This window comes from Maniola hyperantus, chromosome 11, assembly GCF_902806685.2.
Source record: "Maniola hyperantus chromosome 11, iAphHyp1.2, whole genome shotgun sequence".
In the NCBI taxonomy this organism is placed as follows: Eukaryota; Metazoa; Arthropoda; class Insecta; order Lepidoptera; family Nymphalidae; genus Maniola; species Maniola hyperantus.
This window is the reverse complement of record NC_048546.1, coordinates 7,491,886-7,505,264: the sequence shown is the minus strand read 5'-3', so window position 1 is coordinate 7,505,264 and position 13,379 is coordinate 7,491,886. Positions and strand designations below refer to the sequence as shown.

The 13,379-nt window shown below is 36.6% G+C and overlaps 2 protein-coding genes across 3 annotated transcripts in view; one reads left to right on the top strand and one right to left on the bottom strand.

Annotated features, from left to right (window-relative positions):
- sev (receptor protein-tyrosine kinase sevenless) overlaps window positions 1-1,328 on the bottom strand; it is a 54,944-nt gene extending 53,616 nt beyond the window's left edge. The window contains exon 1 of the mRNA XM_069501652.1: window positions 1,061-1,328. Within this exon, the coding sequence (XP_069357753.1) occupies window positions 1,061-1,075 (15 nt within the window). The 5' untranslated portion in view covers window positions 1,076-1,328. The remainder of the gene's footprint in view (window positions 1-1,060) is intronic.
- The window catches only part of Hex-A (Hexokinase A), a 47,632-nt gene that overhangs the window by 8,899 nt on the left and 25,354 nt on the right, over window positions 1-13,379 (top strand). The window contains exon 1 of one of the 2 annotated variants that reach the window (XM_034973439.2): window positions 1,428-1,620. The exons of the other annotated variant lie outside the window; for it this stretch is intronic. Within the exon in view, the coding sequence (XP_034829330.1) occupies window positions 1,600-1,620 (21 nt within the window). The 5' untranslated portion in view covers window positions 1,428-1,599. Of the gene's footprint in view, window positions 1-1,427; window positions 1,621-13,379 lie in introns of those variants that run through there. 2 annotated transcript variants of the gene reach the window in all.

The following is a 13,379-nucleotide window of genomic DNA, read 5'->3' as shown; positions in this document are numbered from 1 at the left end:
AGGATTTGGCCATAGTCCACCAGGCACCACGCTGACCAAGTGCGGATTGGCAGACTATTGGCATAACTTGGGGCTTATTTCCTCTGGCGTTTGTTTCTGGCATTTTTCCCCGGCGGCATTAGTCCGGATCCGGAAAGGCATCCAATTATTTATTTATTTATTTATTTATTTATTGCGGAGTGTAAATTAGACTTACTAGGATTTAGAGAGACTAATCCATAGTTATTAATGATCAATAGATACCTAGTACCTACCTACCCAATAAAGTACCTACCTAATAAACTTACTTGCGTTCAAAAAGACAGCGCAGTAGGTAGAATAATAAATTTTATAAAATAAATGCGCTTATCTAAATATTTGGCACCATTTTAATAAAATTAATTATTGTTTTTATCTAAAGTAAGGCATCAAAGGAAAGGAATTATAATTCCATCCGTTTGTAATAAAAAGATTAAAATATGTAGGTATTTTTCAATAAGTTGTACCTGTCCATGTAGTGTATGAGATAGGTAATATTTTTCTTTCAATAAGTGACGAACGTTTTTGAAATGTTTCACAAGAATTCAAAAGTTGCGTTATTTGACGCTGTATTGCGTGAGGGGTATCACGTTAACCAACAGCGTCTAAGGCCTGGACACACACAAAGCGAAATGGCAGCCAGCAACGATGCGCGACTGAAACGTGTCCATCGCGGTCGCGCGCATCAGGTACAAGGAACTTTGACCGAAAGGGTACGAAATTTATACCTTTTCGTACCTTCGTATCTTCTGTCTTATTTTCGTACCTTTTTCAATTGTCCAAAAAATCGAAAGGCAAATCCAACTTTACATCCACAATTCAAAAATCAGCAATAACTGTTTTTTTACATTATTTTTTTAGAAAGTCAGCGATACAGCAGCGTTCTAGCTTTTCGTATACATAATATTTTTAGCGTCTCGCTCGTAGGATTCGCTACATATCATCTGGCAACGCTGACTTTTACATTACGAAGCGCATACACAGGAGCGTGCTTCGGACTGTGAATTGTGATTTGTGAACCTACACGTATAGCTGTACTTACATTTTCACTTCTCATGCTCGTAAAGTTTCTCTTTATGCCCAGTGTGTGTAGTTCTTTATTGCAATATAGTTCCTTCTAGCATCTACTCATGTGCTTCTAGTCTCTAGGAGCTATGTTTCGCGAGTTGTATCTGACCAAGCCTGTAAGCGAGCGACACCGGACGCGACGAGTCACAGTGTGGCGTGGTGTGGTGTGGTAACTGGTAATGGACAATGGTATGGTATGGCGCGGTCGGGGGCCGGGTATGACGTCACGCGGGCGGGGGCCGAGGCCGAGGGTGTGGTGCACATGCGCCGGCCGCCGCGTCTCAAGGTGACCCTCGAGTCTCGATAGTCAACTCGCTAAACAAGTGCTCGCGTTGCTCCGCTCACAGCGCTCCGTTCCTTTCACTTCTGCACGAGTAATTCAGACAAACCGGTATTCGCTCGAACGCGGATATCTTTGTGCCCGGTGGAATTTATGACAGCACCCTGTGGACTCCAACGCTCCTCGTTCATCACCTTTTATCTCAGTCGTCGCGACTGACAAGACGAATCGATATGCGTCAAGCTCGGGATATCGTGAGTATCAGAATGGCAAATATTTGTCCAAAACAAAATATTCCAATACACCTACTCGCCTATTTTATAGGTGAGATACAGCGTGTTCGAAAATTTCGATCTTATCTACGTGCTTAGGTACCTTGGACGATTTAACCTAAGGACGCGCCTCGCATGATTATTCCCCTCTGTCAATAGTAATGGATTTTTAATCCACTGCGTTTATAAACACTGTTTGCGGAATCGATTTTGTCATTGTCAGAATCGTTTTCGATGTGTGACGACGTCTTACACGCTGGGTGAAAAATGCCTGTTTGTGCCGTTAGTGAGTGCAAGAACAAATCAAACACATCAAATTTACAAAAAGATGGAATTTCATTTCATAAGTAAGTATTTTTGGTGTAATAAACGCTTTCTATAAATTAAATTACATAAATTATTATAATAAAATAACAATCGAGAACTTTACCGATTCAGTAATTGAGTACGTAATAATTCGGTAGAAACGAGTCACACTCCTCACGAGACTATATTTTGTTTTTTCTAAACAATTGCAACCCTCGATATATACAAATTAGGTTAAAATTTGAATACGCGTGAACAGCATGAAATTACGTAGTAGTACGATAGTGATTGCGGTTCGATTATCGATATCGATGAAAACATTTTCTTTATTATTAACGACTAAATTACCGTCTTCAAGTCAAGTAAAGAATAGTTATTATTAATTACCACAATTTTTTCGCTACCTATACTTGTAATAAAACTGGTCGATTTCTGTGATTTCACGTACTTAATACATTTAAAAAAAAAATTAAAGCAACGCAATTTTAGTGATAGGCGCGAAATGTATAAAATTTATGTATTAAATCGCCAAGAATGTACATAACATTAACCTAATGGTAAATAATGACGTGTTAAAAATAGAAGAGGCCACCGTGTGTGTTTACTAATTTATTTTCATAGTATCATATCTGTCTTATGGAATTTTGCTGTGGGGTAAAAGCGGCAGGTATTGAGAAAATTTTTGCATTGCTAATTTGTAAGGGCAATACGTGTTATATTTAATAATTACATTTAATTTTTTTGGACAAAGAGTACACCATATTGGAATTACCATGTAAACCCAATGTGCAATAAATAAATGATTGATTGGAAAGAAAAAAACATTTTATTGATTGATATACCTACTAATTATGTTTGGTAGGCTTTTGCGCGGTCAGGTTTATTTTGTATTATATAATAATATAAGTCATTAATAAGCACATTTTCACTATCGAAATTTTAAATGAAAATTTCGTTACATAAAAAAATACAGAAGATTAAAAATGATATAAAATAAGTAAAAAAGTATGTGCATATTTTTTAAATAAATATTTTTCTTATTTTTACGTTGCATTATTAGTTTTTGGGATAATTACCTATTAAGTGAGGTGAATGTATGCAAGAATACGCTACGCTGACCAAACACTGGTTTTAAGTAATTAAATACGAGTAATAAATTCTTACTTCTACTTTTGTTTCTGAAAAACTATCGATATATTTTAAAATATCGATACGGTAGCATCGCAAATCAATTTGACTGTCTTACACTCGTAATGTCTTTGTATGTTGATGTATATAACTTATTAGTGTGCGTAAAATGTAGTAGTGTTGAACATTTAGATATGTGTGTGTTAATAATGACACAAAACTTTGTTGAGTGAGTGTGTCAAGTTGTCTATGTAGTGTTTCCTCGTCCCGCACCAAAAGTGACAGAAATTTTTATTCGTAATATTAGGCGCGTTACAAGTCCATAGGTTAAATCGTCCAAGTTAGGTACCGACCTATATTATTTTACCTATATTTATTATTCAAAAAATTACCTACATCTCTAGATTTTCACCTTTTCTACACAGAGTAAGTACGGTCTACCTCCTATAATTTGGTGAGTTCCTACTTACTTAAATCGCTTCTTTTCTATGATTTACATAAATAGAACAGAAAAAATCTTACTTCCATTCCAATGTTTGTAGATTATGATCGAATAGGTAGGTACTTACCTACCTACTTTATTTATGTAGAAAACATAAAATACAAAGAAGTATTTATTACAAAACAAACATTTAAAAAACCGGCTAAGTGCGTGGCGGGCCACGCGCATTGTAGGGTTCCGTAGTCCAAAAGTTTGCTTGGTCAGCTAGTATAACAATAAATCAATCTAAACTAAATGAAACGAATAGGATTACGATCAATCACAAATACAATAGATACAATAAAACTATAATACCTACACATTAATATGCAACTCATAATATCTACATAGTACGTACAATAAATTAACGTCGAAAAACAGATATAACACTAAAAAGTAGTGTTGCAACTTGCACTTACAACATAGTTTAGGCTACCCATTATTTTAGTACCTAGATACGTCATGTTATATTGTTGTGTACCTAAGTTGTACACGCTTGTGTTTCGTACTGTAGGTAGGTATATTATATTCAAAGACATAAGTAAAATGTCTTTCATTACATTATTATACAGAAACATATTGTGGTCATTTTGTGATGTGCTAAACTGCCTAGATAGGAACATTGTACTGAAACGTACCTACGTGTCTTGCAAGGTCACAGCACAAGGTCATATGAGGTAGGTAGGTAAGTTCAATGTTCATTCAATGACGTCCTGACTATTATAGCATTCTCTGACTCTACAGTCTACACGCTTTACTTGTATACTAGCGACCGCCCTGGCTCCGCACGGGTATTCCAATTTTCGTACGGATCTCAAATTTTTTAGAAAAATAATAGCCGATGTTACTCAGGAATAATGTAGCTATCTACTGGTGAAAGAATTTTCAAAATCGGTTCAGTAGTTCCAGAGATTACTTCCTACAAACAAACTTACAAACTTTACTTACCTCTTTATTAACATTAGATGTACATATTGTTTAATAGAGTACCTATCTATGTACTAAATTTTGTAAAAAATGATGAAAATCCTGTGGGATCACCACGATTTAGGGATGCAATTCCTTACAGCATCAGGTTTGAGGAGTTGGGACTTCGAATTCAACGATAAAGTCTTTACTTGGTTGTACCTCCAATATCAATTTATAACCGACAGTTTCTAAATCTCATAACTTTTGGTGGTCATGTCTCGTACAGCATCAGGATTGAGGAGTTGGAATCCAAAATTTTTAAGTCGCAAATTTCTATATTGATTAAAAAAATACGCAAATCGGTTCAGAAATCTCGGATATATCGGTGTATATAGTTAGAAAAACACAACTCCTCCTTTTTTGAAAGTCGGTTAAAAAGTAGCCTATGTTACTCCTTGGTTAATCCTCTACTTGTCTGTGAAAGTGACGTCAAAATAGGTTCAGCCGTTCCGAAGATTAACCCGTTCAAACAGACAAAGAGACAGACAGACAATAATTTTAAAAACGTGTGATTCAGTTATGGTACAGTTCAAATTAACTATATAAGCTTAATTTGTGGCAGTTATTTCGAAATTACAGACAGACAGTTCAATTTTATTTATTACTATAGATATAGAATATAGATTATGATTTCCGTCATAAAATTGGGTCTGGTTTCACTCTATTTTTCTTATGTACTTCACTGAGGAGTGTGGTCAATTAATAGTCTCTGGTGTACTTACTATAGAAGGATAAACTGACTGACACCCACCCACCCATCAATGCGGATATAAGTTATTTAGGAATATCCCCGTAAAATAGGAGATGTGTATGGGAAAAGGAGAAAGCTGATCCTTGTATGAAAATTGGGCTATTCTTGCGTCTTAACGAAATCATCGTAAAACATTAGAAATATTCTTAAGATTATGTTAAAAGAATATCTGTGAGTTACAATTTAAATTGAAATTTGAAAGGTTCTTTCTAGGGGGTAGGTCACATAAGAAAAGATTTTACGAAATCCTCCGCTAAGGCTGCCTGTCCACTGGTGCGGAGCGGAGCGGAGATGTGTTGAGCAGACCAATCAGATTGTCGGTAAATAACGTGACATTTTTATTCCGTCATCTGATGAAACTCTGATTGGTCAACTATACACATCTCCGCTCCGCTCCGCTTCAGTGGACAGGCACCCTTAGGGAGTGAATTGGGGGTTGGAAGGTGATATGAAAGTCGTATGTTTTTGAAGTTACGGCCCGTTCACACATGGGAGTCCGTTTTACTGGTACGTTTTTAACGGATACGTCATAAATTTCTATGACGTACCAATAGGCACCGTATAACGTTCAACGGATCCGTCATTACTGGATGCGATGTGTGAACAGAAAACTCGCAGTATACCACACAGTAAAACACGCAGTAAAACACACAGTATCTATCCGTTTTCATATATATCCGTTCCGTCCGTCCAGTATTCGATGACAAAACGGAATGTCATTTTTTTACAGAACGATATTTTTACTGTATACAGAATACTGTGCCATCATGGCACTGGCACTGCCATGTGTGAAGTCGCTCATACAACTACATACGCCATCGACGAAAAAAAAACGTACACGATAAAACGGAACAGTAAAACGGAGACATGTGTGAACCGGCTGTTAGAGGTATGAAAATCGGCATTTAGGTTACTAGCTTGAAATAATAAAAACCTGCATAAGTTATCTCGAAAAATAATCTCGTAGTAATATAGGGGACGAAAATTTGTATGAGAAAGTTTTAAGTATTGTTATTGTTTACATGTTTGGAAGGTAGGCTATTTTCTAAGGCCAGCTAACAAAAGACTTTGGAAAAATCCGACCCTAAGGGGGTGAAAATTGAAATGGGTGTTGGAAGTTTACCTATAAGTACCTTAGAAAAATTGTACATGCGGACGAAGACGTGGGCGTCTGCAAGTCATTCAAAAAATGTTTAAATCATCGTGATCATGAGTAATTAAAATTGAAACGTCCTCGACGGTTCGCTTGACCAATTGAAAAACTTCGAGAAAAATTTAGACACATTCATGGGGAGGTACCCGCCGAGTTTTTATTAATCTATATCTATACTAATAAATCTATATACCTACTTACTAATATAAATAAAATTGAAGTACTTATCTGTCTGTAATTTCGAAACAACTACCTCAAATTAAGCTCATAATATGGTTATTTGAACTGTACCATAACTGAATCACGCGTTTTAAAAAAAATTGTCTGTCTGTCTGTTTGAACGGGCTAATCTTCGGAACGGCTGAACCTATTTTGACGGGACTTTCGTAACGTAACATTTACGTAAATGCGCCCCTGACGTTTGCGCACGACGTTGCGCAGACCACACATTCTGGGTGTCCGAGGTAGCGGGGAGGGTAACTGTGCACGTGTCGCAACTTCACGCAGACCCATTTAAGTTTGAATCGTACTGTACTCGTAGCTATAGGTTGGTCTGCCTATAGTTAGGTACTTAGTACTCTTTGACCACAGAGTATACTAGGTACATAGGATATTCACAGAGTAGGTCCCTACAGTGTTGCTAACTTTGGAATTTCATTTCCGTATTTTTCATGAGATTCTGGGCTACTTATACCTAACCTAGTATCTACCTACCCCCTACTACTACTAGGTACTATTAGTAGGTAGTAAGTACCTACGTAAATGATGTCGAGACTCGAGAGGTACAATATAGGTATGTACCTACCTACCTTGGACGATCTAACCTATAGATCGTCCAAGCTACCTACTTATAGGTATATAATATCGCAATATCTGTGAGTGTTAGTCTTGCTAATTTATCGTCATCAGGTAAATAGGGACCCTATTTACAAGTCTCAATAAATATTTAAGTACCTATACCTACCAACGCCTCATTAGTTAGTATCATTACATTATACCTAATTTAATATCAAAATTACTATCTATCAGCTAGTTATCTACTACTGATCTAGAAACATGATTTTTAAATTTCATTGTGACTGTTATTTCTTCAATATTATGAGCAATACAGATCAATCGAAAGTCGAAACTTGTACCTACAAAATACAAATGTAGGTATAGGACCGGTTATAACCAGTTGCAAGTTTAACAATGAATACTAGCTATTCTATTATAATATAGGAGATAAGTTGTCACCCACGTTTGTGATAAGTTAACACTACCATACTAATTGTGTACTATATTACCTATAAATGCAACAGTGAGTTTGTAGGTTTATTGGTTTGTTACAACTATACCTACCTATTTGATTTCATGTTCTAAGCTACGGAATCCTCGGTGGCGAGTCTCGTTCACACTTGGCTGGGTTTTTTTTGGAGTTGACGGTTGTTATCCTACTTATTTGTGAAACCATACTATCCCATAGGCAAAGTGCATTGTGCTGATGTGGCACTAAGAAATATATATACTAGCAGTTGCCCGCGACTTCGTCCGCGTAAAATTTCTGGTTTCTCATGAGATCTAGCCCGCTGCAAAAGGCCTCACTTACAGTCACTCTACTACTATTCACTGTCTCACCTTAAGGCACGGAACCCAGAACACAGAATAATAATATAATAGTGCTTAGGGGTAGAATTTCTTAGTGGACACCTACTCTATACAATGAACACACTCCAAATTTCATGTATCTATGACCAGTGTTGTAGGCTGTGCGTTGATGTATAAATCAGTCAGTCAGTCAGTCAGGACTTTGAATTTTATTTATACGAGTAGGTACAGATTTGTAACTTAGAATAACCACCTATTGTGTTGTTGTTGAAAGTGGCTGTCTAGTCTGTCTGTTACCCTTTTCCGGCTCAACCACTGCACAAAAATTTTAAAGGCACAGTGATAACATGCATCCGACGGATTATATTAGAATACTTTATCCCGGTAAGGAGTTCGGTATAAAACCTAAATCCACGCGGACGAAGTCTGGGTCATCAGGCAGTAGTTAGTACCTAAGGCATTCCGAACCAGTGGTAGATGCATCCGACTATTCGTAAGTACTTGTAAAAGTTTATACGAATAAAAAAGATTTTTTTTATTTTTATTTAATTAATAAATGTTTTATCGGTAGATAGTAGGTAGGTATAAGGTACCTACTTCACCTAGATTTTATAGGAGATACCATGACTTGAGTTTGCTCAACCTTGATCTAACCTTTAAGGACAAGGCCTCAGATAATAACAAGGTGTAGGTTATATCACCATAACTGATGTTCTAGATATTCGTTCCAGGATCGATTCTCGTTTGGGCTATTATATATTCTGTGTATTCGGGGGATGTGAGGGTATACGAAGCGTTCCCTCGCCGATTGCTATCTCGACCTGTCGCGTACTATACTTAAATATATAGTACGCGACACGATAACGATTTTGCTAATTTCCATAATAGGTAGGTACCTTACCTACCTAGTTTAGATAAAAATCTTCACAGCGGAGGGCCGCGTAGCACGTATCTATTTCTTTTGATTATTTCCTACGTTTCTTTATTCAGAAAATGATATTTTTAGGGTTCCGTACCTCAGGAGAAAAAACGGAACCCTTGTAGGATCACTTTGTTGTCTGTCTGTCTGTCGGTCTGTCAAGAAACCTACAGGGTACTTCCCGTTGACCTAGATTCATAAAATTTGGCAGGTAGGTAGTTCTTATAGCAGACATCAGGGGAAATAATATCTGAAAACCGTGAATTTGTGGTTACTTCACACAAAAAAATTAAATTGTGGTCATGAACTTAAAATTAGTAGGTATTTTCAATTTTCGAAGTAAGATAACTAAGATATCAAGTGGGGTAGGTATCATATGAAAGGACTTCATCTGTGCGTTCCAAAACAAATTTCTATTTATTTTTATGAAGCATAGTTTTTGAATTATCGTGCAAAATGTCCTCGTTGCGCGAGCCTGACTCGCACTTGGCCGTGGTTACTTAGAATTTAAAATTTTAATTTATTTTAGGTTTATTTTTTAGAATAATAAATAACGGAAAAATCAGTCATATTAAAATAAGATGGCGTTCTAGATACCTAAGTAATATTCCTGTTAGGTATTTTTAACACGTTTTTAATATTATACTTGTAAGTAGGTAGGTACTTACTACTTATTTCGATCCTACCTATATGTACCTACTTATTTTTATTGATTACCTATCTAGTTGTGTTTAAATTATATTTAGTGGCCATATAAATAAAATACAATATAGTGAGTTACGAGAACCATTTACGTAGTAGGTAGGTACGTAGACACTGTGCGTAATTAAGTAAACTGTGTATTTTATTTACGAACTCACGTCGTTGGCCGCAACCGCATTGCTATATTAGCAATCACGAGACACTCGAAAATAAACAAGCAGCATCTAGTCAGTGCCAAATCTCAGTTCATTTGTCCTGTTTTGTACGTAAGTAGGTATATAGGTATAGGTACAACAGAAATCATACGGGTTTTGCCACAGATTAGAGATTACTTCTCTAATCTGTGGATTTTACACAACGCAAAATCTTCTCAAGACGAATTCTAAGGGGTGAATAGTACATTACAGTCAAGGCCTGAAATAAAGCGATTACTTGGCCGAGTAATATTGGAAGGACGAAGCGAAGCTAAGAACTTCTCAAATGATTTAAAACTGAACGAGGCATGGTAATTGCTATTTCGGCCGAGACTTGTTTAGTAGCTACTTTTCTCCCATTTGCGAGGAAACAATAAATAAATAATTGAAAAAACAAAGTTTTGATTCTTATGAAAATGTATATTGCATATTATAGAAAAAAAAGAAAAAAATAACAGTAGATTTAAAAAAAAATAGGTAGGTACTACTTAACTTGATAAAAAACATTGACCTAAGCTAGACCTACGCTTACTGCAGCTTACTGCAGTTGTAATGCGATAGGAACCTAACATCAGCGCAGCTCAAGTGCGGTGGCACCAATGTATCTTTTCGTGAAGAGGCGACGGAAAATCGTTCTTAATTTATAGTGTCAATTTTCATCAAAAACTTTACATACGTTTGGAGATAAAAGACCAATCTATGTTTAGCAATCTGTAGTTATTTAGTGTATTTTAGCCACAAAAGATACCGAAAAACTCATATTTGTAACATATTTGCAAAGCATTCTATTTTATTCAAAGTTACTGACATTGTTGTTATTATTGAATGCTAGTCTAAATAAGGTTTAGTTGGCGTTATTGTAAACCTAGCTGATGTCAATAATACCTACCTACCTTCCTACCTTAGTTAATTTTACAATCCGCATGGAAAATAACCACTGTAACCTGTTTATCAATGCAAGCTGATATATTATTTACCTATTATAATGTTAATGTCATGTACGTACGTACAAGAAGAACGTCCATTATTATTTTATCGTTCTGATATCGCCAAATGTTATGTGTTAAGGTACCTAGGTACTTATGACGCAGGTCAATTTGAGTACATATTATTATGGTTCCTGTGAATGTGAGCTAAGTATAGATTGCATTTGCAACGCAGAATACATTCTATCTGATCGTGATAGCCGACGTGACGTCCGCCTCCTATTCGGGAGGGTGGAGGTTCGATCCTGGGCACGCACCCTAAGGATGTTTGTGCACTCATCCGTAATCGGCTCGTATCCGTGATTCTTCGAAGTGGCCGTCATACAAACTCGGTTAGTATTTTACGCAATGATATTAGAAGAAAATAGGTAGATACGTTATACGCGGACCGCAAGTGGCACGTTAAAACTAAGCTAATTAGCAAACCTGAGCTCAGTCGCCCGCTGTCGTCGCGCTATCGATGACGTCGTTGATAGTAATGTGTATTTTGTTTTCGTCTCCCAAAACAACCGAAAATGCCGTCGTGTGTGATGAGATTCTGCACAAACTACACAAGCAAGGTTTCCAAAAGTCAAGGAATCACATTTCATTCGTAAGTAAAACTATTTCTTTTATATAATTCGTATTTTTCACTTATTTAACAATAACAAACTCGTGCACGTTCGTGTAAAATGCAACTCATTGCAATTTGTACCTTATGTCACATGCCATAAGTACGTATCAAGTTATCGTTGTACGTATTTTAAAGTTTCCGATCAAAGAATATAAAATAAACAGATAGGTCTCTTCTGAGTATTGACAATTCAAATAGTGTGCATATTTCCTGTTTTAGGGAAGGATAAATTAACTATGGTCTAACATCTTTTTACGGTCCACTGCTGGGTCTCTTCATACAATGAGGGAATTTTGGCTATGGGTATGTAGATTGTGTAATAGTAAATATTTTCAAAAATAAAAAATATTTTCATTTCACATTTTATTCCTTTACCTACCTTCCCGCGGCTTCGTCCGCGTAAAATTTAGTAATTTTATTTCGACTTCTTTTCCATGTATGGGAGCCCCCTTTATTTAATTTAATTTAATTTTTATTATTTTTATTATAGCGGCAATAGAAATACATTCTGTGAAAATTTCAACTGTCTACCTATTACGGCTTACGAGATACAGCCCGCTGACAGATGGACGTACAGACAGCGGAGGCTTAGTAATAGGGTCCCGTTGGCACCCCTTGGGCACGGAACCCTAAAAACGAGCGGAACCGCGGGAAAAAGCTAGTTCGTAATATATTAAATACCACAGTATAAGGTTTTTATTTTACTATACAACTACAGTGTAGGCATAAATCGGCATTAGCCGAAAAGACTTTACTGTTTTTTTTTTCTTTGGAGTTTCTAGTTTACCGTCTCGTCCCGTCTCTTTTACGCTCGCATTATTAGGCATATATCCGTCCTTCTTCCACTCTTCTGTGCAGGACGAGGTAGTGCAAAATATAACCGTCTCTTTTTCGTGCGCAACTGAAGCTGATGTTATTAGTTCACCGTCCTTTACTCTCTGTTGTGTGAGGTTAAAATACTATCTATGCGTTTATGTGTGTTGAGTCTTTCGGCGCTGACGCAGCGTGCCATTAATAAACATCGAATTTGATATAAGTAACCTATCTACCTCTTTTTCTTCTAATATCATTGATTTTACGGAACTGTATAATCACGGATGAGTGCACAAAACCTAACTTTAAGGAGTTACCTACGTGCAAGTCTGCAAAACATCGTGTGGAAACTTGCATGCCTGAGAGTTCTCCATAATATTCTCAAAGGTGTGTGAGGTCTGCCAATCCGCACTTGGCCAGCGTGATGGGCTTAGGACTATGGCCAAACCCTTCTCATTCTGAGAGGAGACCCGTCCTCAGTAGTGAGCCGGTGATAGGTTGTTGATGATGATGATAATGATGATCCAATCGCAACGGTTTGCTAGTTACGATGTTACCTAACCTTTCAAAGGTAGATTACCTAGGTAGTACAAAATTCTTCTAAGAAAGAAAGAAAGTAATTAGTATTGCTTACTTTTGCCTGCATTGACCAACCTTTAAATCTCCAGGATTCATGTTATGAATGTCAGAACTTACGATAGGTTCAATAATTTAGCGGTGAGCCGTGAAACGGTAACAGTCAACAGATAGAAAAACAGGCACGCTTTCGATGGATACACAGAGAATTCAAGGATAGTATGGATTAGTAGGGATACACTGAGTAGGATAGGGATACCATGTATTAGTATCTACATCCGTCTTGATGAAAATGTTCAATATCAATGACTTGAGTCCGAATGACCTTCACGCTAGCGGTTATTGGCGATCCCAGCTGCTGGCCAGTACAGGTTTTTGTGTAAGCTAAACATACATACCTCCTACTCTCAATTTCTAATTGTCTACCGATTACATTTTGATGTCAGTGATATTGATAGGTGATAAGTGATACCCTACTATCTAGTACAAATAATTATTAGTAGCCGAAATTATAATAATAAATAAATAAATAAATAAATAAAATAAAAATCTTTTTTATTCGA